Genomic DNA, 25,049 nt, shown 5'->3' with positions numbered 1-25,049 from the left:
CGAGATAAAAAAAATTCTTAAATTTTGCATTTTCAGTCATGCATAAATTATTCGTTATCCTCTTGATTGTGAAATGTTACTTTAGTTAATCAGCAAACAGTGAGGGAGGGAGAGAACTGAGACATTCCCTGGTTTTCTGTTTCTTGGGCTGAATCCGAAATCCCCCCTAAACCCTCTCTCACTATTCCGTACATTTGTCCACTAATACTGTTCACTTGAAGGAGTGAATGAAAACGAGTGAGTGAATTCGGACCGCCGTTGAGCCTACATCAGTTGTTCACTCGTTGGTGCAGTGCATTATGGGATTGAATGTGTACACTCGATAACATCCACTATGGTTTTGGACTCCTCTACAAATGGCCCTATTATAGGGTATAATATTTTCGGATTGAGCCTCGGTTTTGATATATGGGTTTTTTAAGTGTATTTTTCCTGTTCCCCTTGTTCCAGTGTTTCACTTCCTGTGTTTAGTTCCAGTTTTTGAATCTTTGTTTCAGTAGCTGCCTTGATTGTTTCCATAGTTACCCTCATTAGTTTCCATAGTGATTCATTGTTCACACCTGTTCCTTGTTAGCGCCTTGTTTCCAGGCCCAGTTCTAGGCCTATGGGAGGGTGGGCTGGAGGAAGATAGATGGATTTAACTATATTTATAACATTTTATAACACACCTCTCCATGACAAGACCATTGTTATCTTATTTCCACTTCAAATAAAATGCTAACATTTTATTTAAAGTCCAGTGATAATTTGGAATGAAAACGGATAATTTGGAATTGTTTATGGAGGCCTAATGTTACTATAGCAATGAATGCAACTTTAATTGCTTGGAAAGGGGCAATTAAATGTGCAGAATGTGTTTTTTCATTTCATTGCGCTACTTTTCCTTAGTTTTTAATGTAAACATCACCCTAGATGTGATTGACTGTTGCGCTCACGTCTCGCTTCCATGCTTTTGCAGAGCACTGTGTGTGACGCGGCTTTCTACTTTTTAAAAATACGTCTCTAGGGTTAGGGTTAGATATGCGTCTCACATTTTTAACAGCAAAAATGCGTCTTATGTGTATAGCCAACAACTCTCTCGTTTCCTGTGAATTAATTGAAGCCCAAAGTTTTATCACAGAGAGGCAAATTACTGTCTAATAGTGTTTATGTCTGATAATGTCTTTCTACATTTGACCTTTGCTCTCAATATTATGAACTTAACAAATAAACCTTTTATTTTCTTCCTTAACTATTCTTTGAGGGTGCTTACAGTATAAACATTTCTCAACGAGAGCAATACTAATGCTTAAAGTGGTGGTATAATGCCCTTTTCACAAGATGTAAAATAAGTCTCTGATGTCCCCAGAGTGTGTGTGTGAAGTTTTAGCTCAAAATACCCCACAGATATTTTTATATAGCATGTTAAAGTTCTCACTTTTTAAGGGTGAGCAAAAACAAACCGTTCTGTGTCTTTTTCTTTAAATGCAAATGAGCTGCTGCTCCCGGCACAGGGGGCGGAGCCACAACAGCTTGTGTCCTTTTACCCCACACACACATGCACTGAAAATTTCAAAAACGTTTAGCCTTTTATGTTCAAACCGGAGTCAAACAATGATGGAGAGACTCGAGAAGAAGTGACAACATGTAGAAGCAACAGGACATTTCTGAATGGTTAGTTGATGAATTCATGAAGCTGATGTGTAGTTATCTTCTAGTCATTGATTAGCATATTCTGTCTTGATAATCTATAAATCGTGTTCAGGGGGCGGGGTTTATGTAAATGTTAGGGTTGGTGATGTCACTAACCCGGGAGGAATGTGGTGTAGTCTCTACCAGCCGTTTGTTGTAGTTCTTTAAAAGCGATTTCTTTAAAAGCAAATATCTCCCTTTGCTTTGAACTTTGAGCGTCGTAACTTTGCAGATGTTGTTTATGCTCAAACAGCAACATTACACACTAACTACAGTTAGAAAAGAGAAATCATAATCAACCACCCCTTTAAGAACATATAGTCATAGTTCTTTTTATTGTTCCTTTCATTCTTTCTTCAAGACCTTTATTCAATCAGAACAATTACCAGGTATTGATTTAAATCACATGAAAATGTTCTTCAGAATTCTATCGAATGATGTCCACTTCTCTCCTATGAAGCACCGTAGAGAGAATCTACTCAAAAAGAGAGCTGTGGACTCAAGTTTCTTACAGAAAAAAATAAAATTATAAATAAAAAACAAACAAAACAACAACACAGAAGGTCTGAGAGCCAAATGAGCAACAGTTTTAGCAACAGCCAGTCTTGGATGAACCTAACATGTGCTGCTTGTTTTCCAGAGCACTGTACAAACCTTTCCCAGTGTATTTCCTCTAGTTTGGATTGTAAACACTGAAGCAACAAAGATAATGATAGCGCATACTAGCGGAAGAAGTGTAAAAAATGTGTTCCAACATAGCAAGTCATTTTCTGTCCAAACTAAAGGCCAAACTGCTCGTATATTGGGCCAAAAGTCACACTCATATGATATAAATGAGGAGGGGGTAACATGATAAAAACAGAAACCGATCAATGGACCAAATGTTCTGTTGCTTCTCACAGTCTCAGCGGCAGGTTTGGACAAAACATTGAACATGGTTGATGAGCTTTTATCACATTACACCTGGTGTTATATCAAAACATTCTTGAAAATTACTATTAATTCTAAAGAATCAGTTCTCAGACTTAAGATAGACGATAACCTTCAACATGATATCTAGATAATGACGACACTTTCATAAACACTAAACAGATAAACCCCTTAAAGTGTATATTAATACATGTATGTTCATTTGAGTTACATGCTTTTTTAATACCGGTTGCGTGTGAATGACTGTGGTAGCCAAGTGATAAAAAAGAACAGTCTATACATAGTTTTGTCAGTCCCACAGGTTTTGCTATTGTACTGAAAAGTCTGCTATAACACCACCTTCAGATGGATAAAGATAAAGAAGTATTCATTATTTTAATCTCTAATCTGTCCTTCCAAGAACATGGATGAGAAAACCAAAGTGAATTTGTGGAATGGTTCACCTAAGCGTCCCTGCAACTACACAAGCCACAATACAGTCCAGATCAGGGGAGATTACACCGAGGGACGGATGATCGTTAGTAATGCCAGATTCCAATCCAGTGCTCTTTCTCAACCAGACGAGGATCCTCCATCGTCCTCGTACTCCAGATCTCCTTTGACGAATGAAGTGATTCCGTCCTTGTGAAATGAAACACAACTGGAAGAGTGGTGAACCTTAATGAAGGGTTCTGCTGGGAATATCGACCGTAACTAATAGTAGAAGAATTGATTCATATTTAATTGTTTTATTATACATTTTTCTCAAATATCTGACGGCTACCTGGGGATTGCTTCTACTCATCTTTCTCTACTATGACTTCTCCGTGAAGAACCCTCCTCCTCTGACGCAGCATGTGGAAGAAGAGCTGAGGAAACACTGGAAGAGAAGCACACAACATTGACAACTAGAGAGTGAAGTTCATCGGGACAAACTTTTGTGTTGGCTTCACAAAGCCGTATTAAAGTTTTAAAAGCTCTGAATTTAGTGAAGTGGAAAGGGAAAGAACGACATTGCTAGCATGAATTAGCATGTTTTTAACATGAATTAATATGTGGGTAGCATGTTGTTAGCATTAATTAACATGTTGCTAGCATGTATGATCATGTTTTGCTAGCATGTTTTAACATGTTGCTAGCATGAATTATCATGTTTTTACTAGCAAGTTAACACATTTCTAACATGTTTTTGCATTTTGTTAACATGAATTAACATGTTGTTAACATTAATTATCATGTTGCTAGGATGTTTTAACATTTCTAGCATGTTTTAACATGTTGCTAGCATGAATAATCATGTTTTGCTAGCATGTTTTAACAGGTTTTTAGTATTAATTAGCATTTCCTAGCATGTTTTAGCATTTTGCTAACATGAAATACCATGTTTTAACATTACTAACATTAATTAACATGTTTTAACACATTGCTAACATGGATTAACAAATTGCTAGTATGTTTTAGCACGTTGGTAACGTAAAAAGACCTTAAACTAATCAGAAAATCAGCCTTGGCTTCCAAAGCTTTAACACCATCCCACAAGTTTATCTACACTAAAATCAAATCATTGCAAGCAGCAATCATAACAGAGATACTGTAATTTACATAGTACTCAGCAAAAGAGCACTCAGTACATTTGATGTTGAGTCAGACAAAATGGCAATGATCTCGCACTTATTCATGCCACTAGGTGACAGAACGTAGCATCATGCAAAAGCAATAGTTTATAGTTACCAATGCAACTGTACACACGCAGTCATGCTCAGTTTATTCAGAGAAAGTGTAGCAGATTATTAGCAGGATTAGAAGGTAGCACAGGTTGTTAGTATTAATTAGCATGTTTTAACATTGCTAACATGAATTAACATGTTTTACCACACTGCTAACATAAATTAGCACATTGCTAGCATGATTTAACGTGTTGCTAGCATGAATTAACATGTTGCTAGTATGTTTTATCAGTTGGCTTGCACGTTTTAGCACGTTGCTAGCATGATAGATGAAATAGAAATATTAGAATGGTAAATAAGTTTAAATAAGGATAGATAGATAAATAGATAGACAAATAGTGTAGCAGATTATTAGCAGGATTAGACAGTAGCATTCAGATGGTCTTGTGTTTCATTGAGTTCTTACATGGGATGTAGGACAGCATGACGATGATCAGGAAGTAGTAATAGTCAAAGGACACGTTGTATTTGTTGGGAAGCCTGAGGGAGAACATGCCTGATCTCCGAACATACGGTAAGGCAGCTTGTATGGTCAGCAGTTCACCAACGACTCCCAGGGGGTACATGACAATAAACATGTTATACCTGAGGAAAACAGGAGATAAGAAAAAGACAAAGCAGGAAAATAAATGCGACATCACACATTTTAACCGCACAAACACACACATCAACAATTATTATGTAACTCAGCGTTGGGGAAAGTTATTAACATTGCGAGACACATGCATATTGGCTGGTCCTGGTCCACCGACGGAACAAAGCCTTGTTTACTGAAATCACATGACTTTGGCAATTTGATACTCGCTCAGAATCACTGGTTTACAAACAAATGATTTGCAAAGGTCTTCAAAGCAGTGTTTCGAAACTACAGAACTCCAGGATCAGGGTTGGTAACCACTGTTTTGGAGAATTAGCAGTGTTGGGGAAAGTTACTTTTAAAAGTAATCTGTTACAATTGCGTTACTCCCTAATAAGTAACTACTTGCTTTACTTAGTTACTTTTAAAAGTAATCTGTTACAATTGCGTTACTCCCTAATAAGTAACTACTTGCTTTACTTAGTTACTTTTTGTGAAAAGTAATGTGTTACAATATTGAGTTACTCCCTAAAAATGTAACTACTTGCTTTACTTAGTTACTTTTAAAAGTAATATGTTACAATATTGCGTTACTCCCTAAAATGTAACTACTTGCTTTACTTAGTTACTTTTAAAAGTAATATGTTACAATATTGCGTTACTCCCTAAAATGTAACTACTTGCTTTACTTAGTTACTTTTTGTGAAAAGTAATGTTGCAATATTGAGTTACTCCCTAAAAATTTAACTACTTGCTTTACTTAGTTACTTTTAAAAGTAATGTTACAATATTGCGTTACTCCCTAAAATGTAACTACTTGCTTTACTTAGTTACTTTTTGTGAAAAGTAATGCTACAATATTGAGTTACTCCCTAAAAATGTAACTACTTGCTTTACTTAGTTACTTTTATAAGTAATATGTTACAATATTGCGTTACTCCCTAAAATGTAACTACTTGCTTTACTTAGTTACTTTTATAAGTAATATGTTACAATATTGCGTTGCTCCCTAAAATGTAACTACTTGCTTTACTTTGTTACTTTTTGTGAAAAGTAATGTTACAATATTGAGTTACATTTTTAGGGAGTAACTACTTGCTTTACTTAGTTACTTTTAAAAGTAATATGTTACAATATTGCGTTACTCCCTAAAATGTAACTACTTGCTTTACTTAGTTACTTTTTGTGAAAAGTAATGTGTTACAATATTGCGTTACTCCCTAAAATGTAACTACTTGCTTATCTTAGTTATTTTTTATGAAAATTAACTACTTTTTGCCTGACCTGGGCTGTTATTCAGTAACAAAAAAAGAAAAAAAGAAAGGTTTTATTTTTGGTGAATGTAAAGGCCCTTTTACAGCAGAAGTGAAATGGCTGAAATAAAATACAGATGTTGTACGCTCAAACAAACCTTTCAGCTGTGCTGCTGTTCTGGATCGCAGAAGAAGAAAGTTAAACAATGTGATGGTTATCTAAAGTCATGTTTGCTTAATCCTATGGTTGAATTGGATCATAAAAGGTCAACAGCAAAAACACGGGTTAATAAAGTGAGATTAAATACATATAAAGCATATTTATTCGTTTGCATTTGACTTTTTATTTATTTTAAGGAATACTGAATGTGTTTTTGTGCAAGTAAGATGAAAGGCTGCCCAGACAGCAACATAGTGTCGGCCCAGATCCGAGCCACATCTGGGCCATGTGGATTCCACGCGTGCCAGATGTGGGCCGGATCTGGGTGACACAATGTCTACGACACTCGGCCTGGCTCGCAATCTTCGCTCTAATTCATCCCGAAACTGTTCTATCGGGTTGAGGTCAGGACTCTGTGAAGGCCAGTCCAGTTCCTCATCCATGTGTTTATGGACCTGCTTTGGGTGAATGCACTGGTGCTGGAACTGGAACATCCCCAAACTCTTCCCACACAGTTGGGAGCATGATATTGTCCAAAATGCCTTGGTCTGCTGAAGTATTAAGAGTTCCTGGAACTGGAACTGAGGAGCCAAGCCTTGAAAAACAACCCCACACAATAACCCCACCGCCACCAAACTTTACACTGGGCACAATGCAGTCAGGCAAGCACCGTTCTCCTGGCACCCGCTAAACCCAGACTCGTCCATCGGATCGGCTTGATTCGTCACTCCAGAGAACACGTCTCCACTGCTCTAGAGTCCAGTGTCTGTTGACCTCAGCATGACCCGCTCTGGGATTTTACGTGGCCTACCACTTGAGTTGCTGTTGTTCCCAATTGCACCCACTTTGTTATAATACCACTAACAGTTGACCGTGGAATATTTAGTAGTGAGGAAATTTCCCAAATCGACTTATTGCAAAGATGGAAGCCGATCACGGCACCACACTTGAGTTCACTGAGCTCCTGAGAGCGACCTGTTCTGTCACAGATGTTTGTAGAAGCGTCTGCATAACTAGTGCTGGATTTATACCACTGTAGCCTTGGAAGTGATTGAACACCTGAATTAAATTATTTGGAGGGGTGGCAATTGGCAATATAGTGTACGAGGAATTTATCTTGGTGACAGAAGCTTCCTCAGCACATACAGAATGACAGTGACAAGACACAGATGATTAAAATATATAGAAATATAAAACTACACAATATAAAAAACAGACAATGTGTATGTACAGTATGTTATATACAAATGTAAGGGAGTAGTAAGTGTTATGGTGTGTTAAATAAATATGATTATAATTAGTGTCCGTCAGCAGTCGTGAGCGGGGAATGTGACATGACATTTTACAGAAAATAAAAAATGCTTCTATTTTGAGACTGTTGAGGTTTTATGGGGGTTATAAAAAGGAGTGGGTGGATTTTTATCATTATAGGGTGGTTGTGTTCACACTAGGGCTGTCAACGAATATTCTAAATTCGAATATATATTCGATTAGTTTTAAAAAACAGAAATTCAAACGTAAAAATTTATATTCGAATGTGAATTTCGAATATGGAAAAACACGCCCGCGGAAGCAGAGGCGCGGCTGTCTGCTTTGCGAGTGGGCGCGCTGCCGTGAGGCGTCAGGGACAGGTCACACGAGTCGCACTGTCTAGCACAGCGTCACTGCTGAAAGTTGACTTATGGAAGATGGCAGAAAGTGCAGAGCCCAACTCGACCGCAGCAGAGAAAGTGATTTTAACCCCCCAAAATCTAAAAAGCCATGTCTGGAAGTACTTTGGATTTTGGTCGGTAGAAGGTAAAATTGTGGAGCCGCGAGATAAAGTAGTATGCAAGCTATGTAAGATACAGCTAGCATACCATTCGACCACTAGCAACATGAGGTCACATCTCGAAAATGTGCACCCAAATGAGCATGGCATAATGACAATGATTTTTTTATTTTTTTATACAAGCACCAAGAATGTTTTTTTAATAGCACTTTATTTTTTATGAACCTAAACGGAAAAGTTCCATGTTTACCACAGCACAGCCCGCTCGGAGCTTTCAATGTCGGTTCTATACTGTAAAACTTCAATTAATGTTAATAAATTTGTTTCAATCACTGAATGAAGCCTGCTATATTTGGGACAAGAGTCGCGACCTTAAATTGCTTGCACAAAACTCTTGATCAGCACTCAACATGTGCTTATTGTTGTTGTTAATTTAAACTGTTATGCGCAGAGAGAGCGCGAGGGCGAGAGAGGGAGAGAGTGCCTGCGAGTGAGGTCTGCGGTCTTGGCCATTAGTTTATTTACTTGGTTTTGTGTTGGTAATACATTGTCAAATATGTTTAAACTTAAATTAACTACCTACACAAGTAGTTATGTATCTCTTTGTATTAATTTGTCCTTATTTACGTAATGCGCGTCATTGACAAAATGCGCAACCAGATGTTCGAATATTTGTGTTTTTTTTAGAGGGAATATTCGAACGTCATTTTTGAGCTATTTTGACAGCCCTAGTTCACACACTGCCAACACACATATATGTTCAAACACCATTTAAAAGTGAATTTTGCATAATGGGTCCTCTTCAAAAAAGGCCACAAAATTAAATGTTAGTTGCTCAATGAAATCATTTTAGGATTCTGAGCTCATTTCTACTACAAGAGCTGAAATAAGACTTCAGCTGTGTCTGAAATCACACACTCTCTTGAGTAGGTACTTATTTTGAATAAGTAATTAATTTGAAACCACTAAATAGTATGAATGTAATCCAGATATACTACACCCGCCATGTTGTTACTAGGGGTGTAACGAGACCCTCATCACGATACTGAACTCACGATATTATTGCGATACTCCAAGACATATGGTAACAAAAAATTTACTGTTGATTAAAATGCTAAATTTGGTTTATCATTGTGTGTGTAAATGAATAGTCTTGGACTTGGTGCTGAAACCCAAAGCACAGGACAATAGAGACACCAGAATAACAATATTCATGATTCTAAAGCTGAAAATACAGAATTATTTTAGACGAATATGCTTGTGCTCTGTCACTGACTAGATATATTTAAAATAATGTAAGCCACTTTTTACTGGTAACATCAGACATCTGGCATTATCAGGCCCACAAATATCCACCCATTGCATTATTATACATTATATTAAACATTATATATAGTAGTTTAATGTAGTACTGACACTGAAACTCTGAAAACTTGATTTGTTTTCTCACACAGTAATTTTCGTTTTGGGTGAACAATCCACGATACATATTGTTGCATTTTTGTATTTCGATATATTGTGACATGATATATTGTTACACCCCTAGTTGTTACTGTTGCGTCGCTTCACTGTCACGGCCTTATGGGATAGAAAAGTGTCCGTCGGATGAACACTTCAGAATCTCACCGGAAGTAGTAGAGAGGACTGAGTCCAGAGACTGTGAATTTAAACACTTCTTTTGCCACACAGTTTTTCGCCCACTGTATAGTAGGGAGGTAGCAGTCAAGCAACAGGAGGTGACAGTAACTTTAAGTGTTTAGTATCTTTTTCTCATTTGATTTAAGTGCAGATGTAGTCACTAGGAGACAGTGTTTGTTTACTGTGCTCACGAGCTGAAATCTCGTTGGTAAAGTCTCGTTTGTTTGCGTATAGTCACGAGGTAAACAGTTTCACTAGTGAGGCGTGGCCTAAGCCTGCTCGCGCTATTTATACAGTGTGTTTGTAGCAGTAGAACTTATTAGAAAGAAGCAGTCAAGCAACAGAAGGTGACAGTAACTTCACGAGGTAAACAGTTTCGCTAGTGAGGCGTGTCCAGCTGTATTCAATAACAACATTTCAGGTGAGTATAAAGTAGTATACCGCGGCATCCCTCGTCTGAAGCCCTCATCATGTGAAGACTGACGAGTGTAAAGACCAGCAACTCCACCGAGCAAGGACACCGACAAGGCACTTGCGCATTAATATTCTTGTTGTTTCCTTTCTCCTCAACACAACTTTTCTTCTCATCGTTCTGTTTGTGAGCTCTCTAACACTATGTGTTTTCAAATCCCTACTATTACTAACACGCGTAAATCAAATGTCACATGTAGGAGGCAGCACAATCCTAACAACCTGCGTACCTTTCCGGTGTCTTCTACTACTTTATTCTCATTTCCCATCAGTCTCTGGAATTGCCAGTCCGCTGCAAACAAAGCTGATTTCATTACATCTATTTCTAGTCATTCAGGTCTCAGCCTATTGGCCCTGACTGAGACCTGGATCAGACCAGAGGACACTGCCACACCGGCTGCCCTCTCCACTAACTTCACTCTCTCACACACTCCTCGCCTGAACGGACGGGGTGGAGGTACTGGTCTGCTCATCTCAAACAACTGGAAATTGTATCCTTTACCACCTCTGTGTGACAACAGCTCATTTGAATCGCATTCAATTACCATCACTAGGTCTATTCAAATCCATTTTGTAGTTGTCTAACGTCCTCCAGGTCAACTTGGCAATTTCTTAGAGGAGCTTGATGTGTTACTCTCATCCTTCCCTGAGGATGGCATTCCTCTTGTAGTTCTTGGAGACTTCAACATCCACCTAGAAAAGCCTCAGGCTGCTGATTTCCACACTCTGCTTGCCTCATTCGACCTCAAACGAGTATCTACTGCGGCTACTCACAAATCAGGTAACCATTAGACCTCATTTACACACGCTACTGCTCCACTGACCATACACTGGTCACTCCACTGCACACCTCAGATCACTTTCTCCTCACTCTCAACCTCAACCTGCCTCAGGACGCAACACACACTCCTCCACAGGTCATCTGCCTCAGACACAACACACACTCCTCCACTGGTCATCAGGCACAACACACACTCCTCCACAGGTCACCTTTTCGGCGAAACCTACGCTCACTCTCACCCTCTCGCCTATCCTCTCTGGTCTCATCCACACTTCCTCCACCTGATCAGCTTTCAACACTAGATACTAACAGTGCAACCGAAACTCTTTTCTCCACTTTAACATCCTGCTTTGACAACTTCTGCCCCCTTTCCTCCAGGCCCGCCCGCGCCACACCCTCTGCCCCCTGGTTATCTGATGTTCTCCGTGAACATCGTTCTAAACTCAGGATTGCAGAGAGGAAGTGGCGCAAATCGAAAGATCCTACTGACCTTGGTCTTTATCAATCCCTCCTCTCTTCCTTCTCTGCTAATATCTCTACTGCTAAAATGACTTACTATCACAACAAAATTAACAATTCTTCAGACTTTCGCATGCTTTTCAAAACTTTCTCCTCTCTTCTCAACCCTCCTCCTCCTCCTCCTTCATCAACCCTAACAGCTGACGATTTTGCCACATTCTTCATAAATAAAACAACCACCATCAGCGGCCAATTTACCAAACCACAAACTGACACACACACATCTTACCAGCTAACACACACTTTCTACCCTCCTTCTCTCTGCTTTCAGAAGCAGAAATCTCCAAACTCCTCCTTTTTCCAGTCGCCCTACTACCTGTCCGTTCGATCCTATTCCCACTAATCTACTTAAAGCCATTTCTTCCTCAGTTGAACCCGCACTCACACACATCATAAACACCTCTCTTCACACTGGTACCTTTCCCACAGCATTTAAGCAGGCTCGTGTAACCCCACTACTTAAGAAACCCACTCTAAATCCAGCACATCTGGAAAATTACAGACCGGTATCTCTTCTTCCATTCGTCGCGAAAACACTTGAACGAGTTGTTTTCAACCAGATCTCTTCCTTTCTTACACAGAACAACCTCCTGGACAACAACCAGACTGGTTTTGAAAGTGGACACTCAACTGAGACTGCCCTGCTCTCAGTAATTGAAGCTCTGAGACTGGCAAGAGCAGCTTCCAAATCCTCAGTTCTCATCCTGCTGGATCTGCTGCCTTTGACACAGTTAACCACCAGATCCTCCTGTCAATCCTAAAGATGAAGGGCATCTCGGGAACCGCACTCCAATGGTTCAAGTCTTACCTCTCAGGTAGGTCCTTTAGGGTGTTGTGGAGGGGTGAGGTGTCTAAGACCCAACATCTAGCTACTGGAGTGCCTCAGGGCTCAGTGCTTGGACCGCTTCTCTTCTCCATCTGCATGACATCACAAGGATCTGTGATTCAGAAACATGGCTTTTCCTATCACTGCTACGCTGATGACACACAACTCTTCCTCTCATTCCAGCCTGACGATCCGACGGTAGCTGATCATATCTCAGCCTGACAGACATTTACTGCTGGATGAAGGACCACCACCTTCAACTAAACCTAAACCTAAAGTTGCTTGAAGTCCCGGCCAACCCAACACTACACCACAACATCTCCATTCAGCTAGGCTCGTCATCCATAACTCCAACAAGGTCAGCTACGAACCTTGGAGTTGTGATTGATGATCAATTGAACTTCACAGACCACATTGCTAGAACTGCCCGTTCCTGCAGATTTGCCTTGTACAACATTAGGAGGATCAGGCCCTTCCTATCAGAGCATGCTACACAACTCCTTGTCCAAGCACTTGTTCTATCCAGACTGGACTATTGTAATGCTCTTATTGTAATGGTCTTCTAGCTTGCACTGTCAAACCTCTGCAACTGATCCAGATGCTGCAGCTAGAGTGGTCTTTAACGAGCCGAAGAGAGCACGTCAATCCTCTCCTCACAAACCTGCACTGGTTGTCAGTTGCCGCTCGCATCAAATTCAAGTCACTGACGTTTGCCTACAGAACAACCACTGGCTCTGCTCCCTTTTCCCTAAACTCATTACTTCAGACTTATGTGCCATCCAGAAACTTGCGCTCTGCAAGTGAACACCGTCTTGTGGAGCCATCTCAAAGAGGCACAAAATCTCTTTCTCTGACCTTTTTCTGGTCAGTTCCTGCTGGAGGAATGATCTGCCTCAACCAGAGCGGCTGAGTCCGTGTCCATTTTCAAGAAACGGCTGAAGACGCATCTTTTTCGGCAACACTTGATCCATTAATACTAACACTTTATCTTCTATTCTATATCTATTATCTTTAAAAAATAAATAAAAAGTACACGTACTGCGTTAGATTAAACAGGGAAGGGTCATAGCACTTGCATATTTGTTGTCCTATTGTTAGTTTAACTGCTTCTAATGTTCTCATTTGTAAGTCGCTTTGGATAAAAGCATCTGCTAAATGAATAAATGTTATGTAAATGTAAATGTAAAGTATGCGATTTCGGACGCAGCCATATTGTGAAACTCTAAAGCATATGCTTGTGAGTATCAGCATGCTCAATAAACCACACCATGCAGTGTCTCGAGTACCTGGCCCACTTGATGAAGTACGGCAGATGGTGGATCAGGTTGAAAGTGTAGAAAGAGTAGCGAGTGATCTCTGTAACCGTCCACACCACTAAGAACAAGATCACACTCTCCTCGTTCTGAATCTTAGCATGCGTTTCAAATGAAAGAAAACAATATTTAAAATTGAACAGCCCATTTAGAGATTGGCGAACAGTGAAAATGTCCCATAATTCCCATTGGGAACATTATTAGTTAAAGTCCTCATCATGCACACCGACCTGTCTGATGCTGTTTGTAATAAACCAGACCATGAATATCCGAGAACATACTTGGACCCCAGTCACAATTACAGATGTCCGCACAATTCCTTTAACACACCAAAAACAACACCTGAAAAATATCTTTATATACCTGGAATCAAATATGTTAGCATTGCACTTTAAAATATAGTACATACCAATTGCACAGTGTCCGATCTGAAATAAAAACAGCCAAAGCGTATGAAAAAGAAATGAAGATAGATCAGAACATAGATATAAGCATGCTAAAAGACTCAACTGATGTTTCATGTCTTTTTTACCCAGTCCCATAAATTGTTGAACATCATTGCAAAAAAATGGTATATAGTTCATTAATGAGGCTATTATTGATTACCTAATAACTACCTCAGTCCTAAATGTGATATTACATACTGATTAGTTAATTATGTTTCCATATTAGTGAAGCTGAAGTGTTAATGTAGTCCTACTCATTAGTCCTGCATATTTACCTATAAATGACAGACCAGTATTTTGAAGTGTTACTGATTGTTGTAGCAAAAATAAAATAAAATGCCAAATTTGCGTCTTATTATTTACTTGAAAATGTATTTAATTTTTTTTGTGTATCTCTTGTGTGGCGCTTGGTAAATACATTTATTAATAAAAAAAATACAGTAATTATAATTGGTTTTAAATGAGATTAAATCCCAGATACTTGTAAGACACTCAAATAAATCACCAGTTTTCACTCAGTTATCAAAATGAATCGTGAAATTACTTCTATGAAGTGACCATAGCCTTGTGGATTGGCCCTTTGTGACGTGATTTAGTCGCTCACTTTTGTTTGGAACATCGCGTAGTGGTATGCCTCTATCTAAAGGACATTTTATGTCGTAACAAGGGAATATAGGGAATTTTCCCTCTAAATCGGCCGCTTTAGTTTGTGGCGTTCCTCAGGGCTCGATTTTGGGACCACCGTTATTTTCCCTATACATGCCCTCTTTTGAGTTCTGTTTGTTGGAAGTACAGTACCTCTTTCCACTGCTATAATTTTCAGATTTATTTTTCCAGTGAGTTTAGATAATTAGACAACGCTTGCAGTTAAAGGGTGCAAAAGTGCTGTTTGAAATTATCCCTAAATATAACAGGGCGAGTGATGATGAGGAAAGATTACTGCGAGACAGTTTGACATGCAGATGATTCGGGCTAATAGAATTTGCCACTCAAAAACTGGTTTATTTCTATTGTGGTTACGGAAGACTATAAAGGTAATATATTAGGTAATTAAAAAAAAAAGGGCACATATTGCACTGTTTCCTGAGAATATCTCATTCAGCAATTGTTAATACAAATAGTAAAACGGTAAGAAATGGGTTCAGAGAAAGTTTTTTTTTTTTTTTTTGAGATGGTGTTGATTGACTAATAGACATAAAGATACTGCAACACTGGAAAATAAAATAAAGTAAAGGTTTATATCACATATCATGGTGGTTAAAGGCATTTGATCTTACCTCCAATAGTGCAAATGTCTGGAAACATTTTAGTGTCCTTGCTATATGCTTGTACAAGCCTTTATGGGATCCTTTCTGAAGGTAAAAGCGGACCATGGAAACAGCCAGTACAAGCCACCTGCAATAAACCATCACATACAGCGTCTATAGAAGTGACATTCAGTTAACCGGCAAACTCAACTCGTCACCAAACATGACACTCACAGTGCATTATGGGCATTATATAGTTGTTGAGAGCACATGGGTTGTGCACTTCTCACTGCAATGCATTATGGGACTGCACTAGATATTCTCCACTATGATTTTGGAAATGATTACAAAATGGCTGACAATGGAAAAAGAGCACCATATAAGGGCTTGTCTTGTTTTCTTAGACAAATAATAGATATTTAACTAAAGATACGTAGTAAAACGTATTTAATCACTTAAGCCACACTTACATGCATTTAAGTCATTGCATAGGAGAAAAAAAATATCAAACTAAGTAGCATTTATATTAAAGAGAGGGAGCACTAGCATATATTGGGGCAAATCATTTAACAAAAAAATGTATTAAAAATACTTAAATGATTTTAACTTAACAATAAGGTGTGTCGTTCAAAACCACTGTATGATTTTCTGTGAAACATTAGTGGAACGTTTCCGTAGTTCATGTTACCATATACCATCAGAATACATGTGAGCTTGACAGGAAGTGACTTCATCTACTGAATTATTTATATTTTTTTATATGTGCCTTAAGTTTCTAAATAATTTTTATCAAACTAGTCAGCGGCTAAAAATAAATAAATAATACGATTTGGTGAAAGAAATACATAAATGAAGAAAAAGACACAATATTAAATGTAATGAATGTACATTGACTGAGTAATCCACGGTTTTGTAGAGAGAGTTGTCAAAATGACCATTTTTACATGAGATTTGGAGCCAAATTTCAGCGGAGTAAAAAAGACTTTAGAAAGATGTCAGCATGATGATGTTAATTTCACACAGAGATTAGTAGGTCTATTAATCAAATCTGTTGACTTTAGCAATATTAGTTGCATTATATGCCAACAGTGACCGTTCAAAAATGGCATAAAAGCACTTCTTGTGTTTTATGCCCCAAGTTTGAATGCCTGTAAATCAAGAAGTATTAAAGATATCTTAATATCCTTTCAGATTCTGGTTCTTGATAAAGTTGTCTTTTGCTATCTTCATTTTAAAGGCTCTGTATGGTTCAACGCCAGAGATGTGGAGATCTAAACGTGGCTCCGCGAGTAAATTGGTCAATTATACACATTTTCAGCAAATGTGGGTCACTGTGCACACAGCTGATGCTTCTTATATTAAAGAGGAATATCTGAACAACAAATATTGTTGGAACTAGAATTGTATCTCGTTTTTTTTCTTCTATCAACACAATTGCATAGAATATGCCTGAGTGCCATAAATATTGTTTTTCCAAAGTTTGCGTGCCTGTAACTGGATCTGTTATGATATCTCAATATCCTTCTTTTCTAATTCTTAATAAACTTTCTTTTTGGAATCTTAATTTGTAAGGCCCTATATGGTTAAATCCCAGAGATATTGGGATGTCAATGTGGTAACACGTAGTATTTGAACTCTTGCCTGCTTCAAGAAAGCTTCATGTACAAAATCCTTTCATTCAAATAACACTGAAACTGATTAAAATATAAATACACTTTTGAGAGCAAGTTAATGTCCCTCAACTTGACAATTTCTGTGTATTTTTGGCACTCAGAGAGGTGTGTTGACTTGTATGCAATAGTTTTGACATTTCTAATTTCCACAATCCACATTATTTATACTTCACTTTAAATAAAAGAAGCATCAGCTGTGTGCACACTGCAAAGTGAACTACATTTGGTTCTTGACCACTGAAAATGTGTATAATTGACCAATTTACTCGCGGAGCCACGTTTAGATCTCCACATCTCTGGCGTTGAACCATACAGAGCCTTTAAAATGAAGATAGCAAAAGACAACTTTATCAAGAACCAGAATCTGAAAGGATATTAAGATATCTTTAATACTTATTGATTTACAGGCATTCAAACTTGGGGCATAAAACACAAGAAGTGCTTTTTGCCATTTTTGAACGGTCACCGTTGGCATATAATGCAACTAATATTGCTAAAGTCAACAGATTTCAGGAATAGACCTACTAATCTCTGTGTGAAAATAACATCATCATGCTGACATCTTTCTAAAGTCTTTTTTACCCTGCCCTGTAATTTGGCTCCAAGTCCCAAAATTGTCATTTTGACCCCCTTGGCCAAATAGTGGATTACATCCGTGACAATCAATTTTTTGGCTTTCATCACTATTTATGTTCGTCTTTCTTCAGGAATTTTTTTTTTTTTAACCTTGGTTGATTTGACATGGAATGACCTTTTAATGTAATTTCTGCTGCAACTTGTATGTCATGTAATAAAATATATTTATTGCACATTTGTAATGGCGAAGTTGCGATTTAGGCTGCATGTGCTTAAGTATGTCAGTCAAAACATCACAATAAGTGTATGCAGGACGAAAAATTATTAAAACACAATGATTTAAAATTTAATTTGACATTAGTACAAAGTAAACTTTATAAAGGAGAGAGTAAGTGTATTTTCAGTAAGTAGCCTACATTTCAGATGTTCATAGCCTTCTTTTTCTCACAGAAAAATATTTTAAAAATTGTACTAAAAGGACATACCATTCAATACAAGGTTACACTTTATTATAAGGAGTCTGTGTTACAGTGTAATTATACATTTAAGTACTGAGTAATAATAATTAACTACATTACGTTCTATAAGGTTAGAGTTAGGATGAGGGGTTAGTTGCATGTAATAATGTATAATTCATAGTTAGTGCTACAGTAATAGTAACGTGAAACAAGGACACTGTAAAATAAAGTGTTACCGGTAACACTTTACAATAAGGTTCATAAGTTAACATGTACTAATAATGAACAATACTTCTTCGGCATTTATTAATCTTAGTTAATATTAATTTCAACATTAAAACATTATTAAAATTAAAGGTTGTATTTGTTAACATTATTAATGCACTGTGAACTAACAATGAACAGCTGTATTTTTTTAAACTAACATTAACAAAGATTAATAAATACTGTATTCATGTTCATGTTCATTAACTAATGATAATGAACCTTATTATAAAGTGTTACCCAATAGAATTAAGCGCATTGTTTTTCACACGAATCGAGAAGTTTACACTGGATGAAATCGCGCTGAAGTGAATTACGGTTTCATGATTATTATCGTGCATTTTATTCTTCTTTGTATAATTTCGCCAGTCGAGCGAGTTCTAAACATATCGCGGTGACGCGCGCGGATCCGTATTAGGAAACACTGAGCTTCGGTTTCTGAGAGGAATATCCCAGTATAACCAACAGCTGACCACTAGAGAACACAACTAACAGTTGCACCCAGTGCGGGTTTAATGCAACAGTCGGTAACACTTTATTTTACAGTGTCCTTGTTACATATGTTACATACTTACCATAGTAATAACAGTAAAGTATGCATAATTACACACCCTAAACCCAATCATAATCCTAACCCTATAGTGAGTGCATGTAGTTAATTAATATTACTCATTACTTACATGTATAATTACACTGTAACAATGACAGTGCAACCCAATAGTCTCTCTTAGAGCTTTAAAAGTAGCTTTAAGTAACAACCAGTCGAGTGATTTACAATGCGGCGAAACTATAAACAGACACGGGAGTGTATTCAGAGACACAAGAGTGTATTCAGTGAGTAAAAGCAGCTCAAAGCGATCTGTTACCCGGCTGTCATGGCGATGTTGTAGAAGGTAAGCCATGCCGTGGCGATTGTGCCTTTTGTTCTCTTCTTGTTGTTGGTTTGTTTCTCCTCGACAGACCCGTCCTCCTCTCCGGACGCCATGACACCACACGCACGAGCCTCGCGCGTGCACAGCTGGAGAGTCGTGGGGGTGGGGGGGGGGTCTCCTGTTCAGTCATGCACATCTGGAGATATCATGTAGACTTATGTTATCACAATGAGCTAAAAATAATAATTCATTTGTCATGATGAGGTGGATAGGTTGAAACTGGTCTTTTTTTATTTCTTTTTTTATAGAAAAATCAAACAAATTGGAAGTCAATACTGGTTCTCTCGTTCCACCCCATTAGTCTCTTAAACTCCCCTTTAAGTCATAATGATATGCCTTTTTATTATTTTAACATGGTTTTTTAAAACTTCACTTACCCTATAATTAATCAACTCTTTGGCAGATTATTTTCTTTAATGTTTTCAAATAGATCTAGAGGAGCGCAGGGCACAACCTAACGCTTTTAGACTGTCTCAGTTTGTGTAAACCTACTTGAGGTTTAGAGAATTTTTTTTTTCCTCATTAATTTCCCACATGTCTAGTACAAGTATGTGGTTTTGTTTCATTGAAACAGTGTTTACTTTTTTCTTGATTTACCCCGAAAGAATGGAAGTGAAATGTGACAACATGCCCCATAGGTGGAGTATATTGTAACGACTATATGACAAATTAAAATGTTATCTAATAAATAAATAAAATACACCAGACAAACTAAAATATTTCGTCAATAAAATACAATTATTCCATTTTTCATATAAAATAATGGCATTTTTGGATAATCAAAAAAAGTAATTAGTTAGTTTGACAACACACAGCTATACAGCATAGTTCAAAACATAATCATTAATCATTTCTGAACATTGACTGTCAGTCTTTATTCACCTTTTTCTCATGTTTTCTCAATAGAATTAGAAGTATATAATAGAATATCATGTTCTAATAGGAGGATCTTTGTTGACATCTTTGTACGCATGCGCGAGTGGTTGTGTGGCAACAAAACAAACAGCCTGGCGTGCTGTAAAGACGCGACGAGCACTTTCAAGAGAGTTAGCGGGGCGAAATCCACAATATACATCTGAAGACCGGAGGAGGTTTGGAGAGAAGCTCAAAATTTGTATTGGTGACAAAATCGAAGTTATTCAAAGCCCATATGAGATCTGGGATGACAAAAAACGTTGGTCCGACTCGCCCGTGTCTTGGCCACCAATCTGCTGGGGAGACATTTATTCTTATTTAATAGAAACCCCTGGACCCTTCACTCATGAAAGATTAAAGGCTTTCAAAAGTCTGGTGGTCTATGATTATTTTGTTTCTCGAAAAGTTGGGCCGATCTTTTCTGCCAAACAGAAGCAGTTATCGTGCTAAAAGCAGAGGTTAGACCTGGCCAAGCAGAGTCACAGCGTGATTCGCATCCTCCGTTCGTATCGCTGAACAGCCTTTTCTTTTGCTTTTAAGTTTTTTTTTTATTCAATCTTCTATAAATACATAGTCACTAAGACTTACCATGAACAAAATGAGCCTCACAAACTCGATCAGAAGCTGCAGGAATCCAGGCTTTCATCGGAGCGTCCAGGTTCAATCGCCTAATTGCACGCAACCATTTCTTTCGTTTTTTCGCGATCCTTTTCGGAGGGAATTCGAAAAAACTTTTTATCAGGCCCCCAACGAGTCGTACAATCGACCACACAGCAAGAGTGAACCATCCTCTTCTCTAAATCCTCCTCCAAACGTGCAAAACAATCAAATTACAGGTATCTAGCGGTGTTTCCTGCCACACGATTCCCATGATGCAACGCGACAAACATAAACAATGACGTCACAAAAGATCCGCCTATAGGGGCTGATCGTAACTGTCACAAACACAGGAGGAGACAGACAGGTTTAGGTGCACACAGGATGACGGACAGAAGACGGACAGGAGACTGGATACAGGACGAGACGATCTCAGGGGAGTAGATTGTGTACACTGCAGGTGAACGGGGCATATAAAGGGTGTGTTGATGAGGGAGTGCAGGTGCAGCGAGTCAGGTGATTGTGAACGAGTGGGCGGGTCCTGGTGATTGGGTGATGATTGGGGCTGTGACGGTGTGGCTGACTCTGTGACAGTACCCCCTCCTCCATGGCCGGCTCCTGACGGCTGACGGCTGACGGACTGTGACGGGGTTAGCCTCGACCTCGGGGGGCTGGCCGGTCAGGGTGATCTTCGTGGAACTGGATGAGAACCAACGTGTCCAGGATGTCATTCCGAGACACCCATGACCATATCCGTCCCAGTTGATCAGGTACTCAAGGCGGCCGCCCCACCGCCGTGAGTCGAGGATGGTATGGACTCGGTACACTAGGTCCTCATCAGCGACATCTGGAGGAGGAGGTACTTCGTCCGTGGTAGGTTCTGTAGGGGAAGTTCAGTGAAGGGTTTCAGGAGGGAGACATGAAACGAAGGTGAAATACGGTAGTGAGGTGGAAGGTTGAGCCTGTAGCTGACCTCGTTGACCTGCCTCTGCACAGTGAAGGGACCTATGTAGCGGGGACTCAGCTTATGGCAGGGCAAGCGAAGACGGATGTCGCGGGTGGAGAGCCAAACTTTTTGTCCCGGCTGGTATTTAGTGTCTTCAGCTTTTCAGACATCCGCCTGGCATTGGCGTCTTCGCACTGCCCGCTGGAGATCCACGTGAGCTGAGTCCCATACCCTCTCACTCTCTTCAAACCAGGGATTGACAGCTTCTTGGAATACAAGGCACATGGATGGAGTCGAGCAGGCTCACCCTGCCGCTGGGATAGCACCACTACAACCCCGGTGGTAGACTCATCGACCACGAATGTGAGTTCTGGATTGGGGTGCACCAGGATTGGAGAGGTCGTGATAGCATCCTTCAGGTGTTGGAAGGCTTCGGTGGCCAAGGGGTTCCAGGACAGAGACTTGGGCCGGTTCCTGAGGAGCGAGGTGAGAGGTGAGCTGAGGAGACTGTAATTCTGGATGAATCTGCGATAGAAGTTGGCGAAGCCTAGGAAGCGTTGGAGTTCCTTGACGGTGACAGGTTGGGGCCAGTTGTGGATGGTGTCCACCTTCCTCTGGTCCATCTGGATACCTTGTTGGTCGATGATGACAACACCAGAAGGAACTGGACAGATGATGTGTGGAACCAACTTGGAACCAACTCTTCTCCAACTTGAGATAGAGGTGGTGTTCTCTCAGCTTCTTGAGGACCTGCGTCAAGTGGTGGCGATGTTCGGGCAGGTTCCGGGAGTAGAACAGGATGTCGTCAATGAACACGTTGACGAAGCGTTGGAGGTACTACCGGAACACCTCATTCATGTAGCCAACTCACCCTCCGTATTCCAAGGCTACATGAATGAGGTGTTCCAGGAGTACCTCCAACGCTTCGTCAACGTGTGTCTCATCAGATTCTCTGTCCAATCAAAACAATTGAAATATGTTAGTCTTTTAATCTTTTCCTTTGATATGTGGTCTATTCTGATTAGTTAAATACACTTGTCTTGTACCTTTTTTTTCTTCTTCTTTTTCCCCTCATTTATTTGTTCTGCATTGTAACTGTTTCCTTCTATGTTTATAATATTCTCAATAAAATAAAATAATAATAATAAAAAAAGATTCTATGTCCAATCAAATGCTCTCTAGAATCTGAAGCTCCGCCCCCTACATTATACATATATGAAATCGGTCACTTCTTCACACATTTACTATGTTCTACATGGTGAATGTCAGATTGGGGCGAATGAAGTCGCAGCTCCAGAGACAGGACACACAGAGCGGATCATATGATCCAGTCGCTGCAGACCAGAAAACATATCAGACCCATTTAAATTCTGCACTGAATGATATTTTAGAGAAATATGGAGGAGAAACGGTCAGATATTAGGAGGAAACTGCAGCTTTAACAAGCTCAACAGCTCTGAGCTGTGATATAAACCAAATGCTATTGGCTATTTTAAAAAAGGGGAGGGGCTGATCGATACGCTCCGCCCTGTCTTCCTGTTTCCGTGGAAATTACATCATCACATTGAATAACGCTGTGTGTTTCAAGGTACTTCAGTGGGACTTTAAAGTCATTATGATATGCCTTTTTATTATTTCAACATGTTCTTTGAGGTTCACTTATAATGACAGTAAACTTTTTGTCAGATTATTTTCTTTAATGTTTTTTTTTTTTTTAATAGATCTGCGTCATGTTTGCTCACCCCTATTTTCTATTAAATTCATGATTATCAATCAATGCGTTAAGTGTATTAGTTAAATGTGTTGTCACATAAGTAATATCAAGGCATATGAAGTATATATATAATATATATTCCACTGTAAATGCTAAAGATCCTGCAACATACTTGCATCCAACCTGGACACTATTTCTGTGCACACGCAGAGAGGAGATTATTGTGATAGAATCCTTTCTTCAACCCCAAAGGCAGAAACAATAATTAAATGAATAAATTGGTAGTAATAAATGAATCAGATATAGGTCTAGTTGGTTAATCAATAGCAGTTGCAGTAAACTAACTAATGTACAGCCTATTAGTAATGAATGTTTGTGGTGTTATTTCCAGTCTGAACGCGCGGTGGCGCCCGAGAGCGCGAGAGCTGTAACCGTACAGCAGTGAGTGAGAGGAGCTAGGGATGAAATATTACCTCTCTTACTCCTGTAAAATTGAATATTCTTTTACTGCTTTTACTGAAATTTACATACACAAATGTCAATCTTTCAAAATTCCTCCATGATTATTGTTTTTTAAAGAGGATTTTCTAATATATTTGGAGACACTGAGAGGGATGAAAAGTCCCAAAGCAATGTATTTGTACTCTTTATTAAGTACTCTACTCGTAAGACGTTGATTTTATAAAAAAAAAAAAAAAATATAATAAAAAAATCATACTCCCCTACTTTTCTTTTCTTTTCATTCTTTCTTTCTTCCTTTCTTTCTTTTTCTTTCTTCTTTGTATTAACTCACTTATTGTAGTGTATAATATGATGGGACATTGGATTGTAATCTCAGTCTTTGTTTGTTAATCTCCCAGTTATGACTGCCTTTCTGTTATTGTTCAACAAGTACATGAATAAAAAATAAATAAAATAAAAATTCCTTTTAAAGTATATAGAGGAACATTGGTTTTCTACATGTAGAAGGTTTTTCTTCTGTTTACAATATTTTGGATTTGATGTCCTGGATTATTTGACAACATTTGTAGTGATTGGAGAAAAACTCCTAATTAAACAGAACAAAATTTTTAGCTAAATAATTATTCTTTTGTAACGCTCGAAACGAGAACAAAACTCAAAACATGCATGACACTTTACAGACCAATTGCAAATGATTTATGAGTGTGTAATCTATTAAAAATAATTAGGCTACAACTATACAACAAATTAAACATTAAATATAGAGTGTCACTTGCCTTTATTGCCTTCTAACTATTCAGATGGTTTGGATTGTACTGACTTCAGACTTTTCTGATTTGAATTTTATAATTTACTCGCTGGAAAACATGTAAATTGTGGTTTAGTGATGATTAGTGATAATAAAGAATGAATAAAAAGCTAACCATAACTATGACCGCAGTCATACAGATTCATAAGTCAACCTTAAAGTGATAGTTCACCCAAAGAATCTGTCATTAATTAATAGCCTTCATGTCGTTCCAAACTCGTAAGACTTTTGTTCATCTTCGGAATACAAATGAAGATGTTTTGAAGACCACTGCATCCCCCGCTTTACTCCACTGCATCCCCCGCTTTACTCCACTGCATCCCACGCTTTACTCCACTGCATCCCACGCTTTACACCACTGCATCCCTCGCTTTACACCACTGCATCCCACGCTT

General features: G+C 38.7%; 1 protein-coding gene across 2 annotated transcripts; it reads right to left on the bottom strand.

The window, feature by feature from the left end:
- Window positions 1-1,977: 1,977 nt before the first annotated feature.
- hacd1 (3-hydroxyacyl-CoA dehydratase 1) lies at window positions 1,978-19,301 on the bottom strand. Of its 2 annotated transcripts, XM_082161047.1 has the most exons (7): window positions 19,147-19,301; window positions 15,340-15,457; window positions 14,026-14,044; window positions 13,847-13,935; window positions 13,590-13,711; window positions 4,714-4,892; window positions 1,978-3,460 (listed from the first exon to the last, which is right to left on the bottom strand). In XM_082161047.1, the coding sequence occupies exons 1-7, from the start codon at window positions 19,263-19,265 to the stop codon at window positions 3,378-3,380; spliced, it is 729 nt and encodes a 242-aa protein (XP_082017173.1). In that variant the 5' UTR covers window positions 19,266-19,301; the 3' UTR covers window positions 1,978-3,377. The 2 variants fall into 2 exon arrangements, with proteins under 2 accessions (XP_082017173.1, XP_082017172.1); XM_082161046.1 differs by having other exon boundaries at window positions 13,847-14,044.
- Between the last annotated feature and the right edge of the window lie 5,748 nt (window positions 19,302-25,049).

The sequence above is a fragment of the Leuciscus leuciscus genome, assembly GCF_965113295.1.
Source record: "Leuciscus leuciscus genome assembly, chromosome: 2".
In the NCBI taxonomy this organism is placed as follows: Eukaryota; Metazoa; Chordata; class Actinopteri; order Cypriniformes; family Leuciscidae; genus Leuciscus; species Leuciscus leuciscus.
The sequence above is the reverse complement of the archived record's forward strand: the minus strand, read 5'-3'. Positions and strand labels throughout refer to the sequence as shown.

What these genes read in the sequence shown, in the direction of transcription:
- hacd1 (XM_082161046.1), bottom strand. Translation starts at nt 19,265, where the DNA reads ATGGCGTCCGGAGAGGAGGACGGGTCTGTCGAGGAGAAACAAACCAAC. An exon ending in TACTTCATCAAGTGGGCCAG is followed by an intron (nt 4,893 to 13,589) that starts GTACTCGAGACA and finishes TGTTTTCCTCAG; the next exon opens with GTATAACATGTTTATTGTCA. An exon ending in CATGCTGTCCTACATCCCAT is followed by an intron (nt 3,461 to 4,713) that starts GTAAGAACTCAA and finishes CTTCTCTTCCAG; the next exon opens with TGTTTCCTCAGCTCTTCTTC.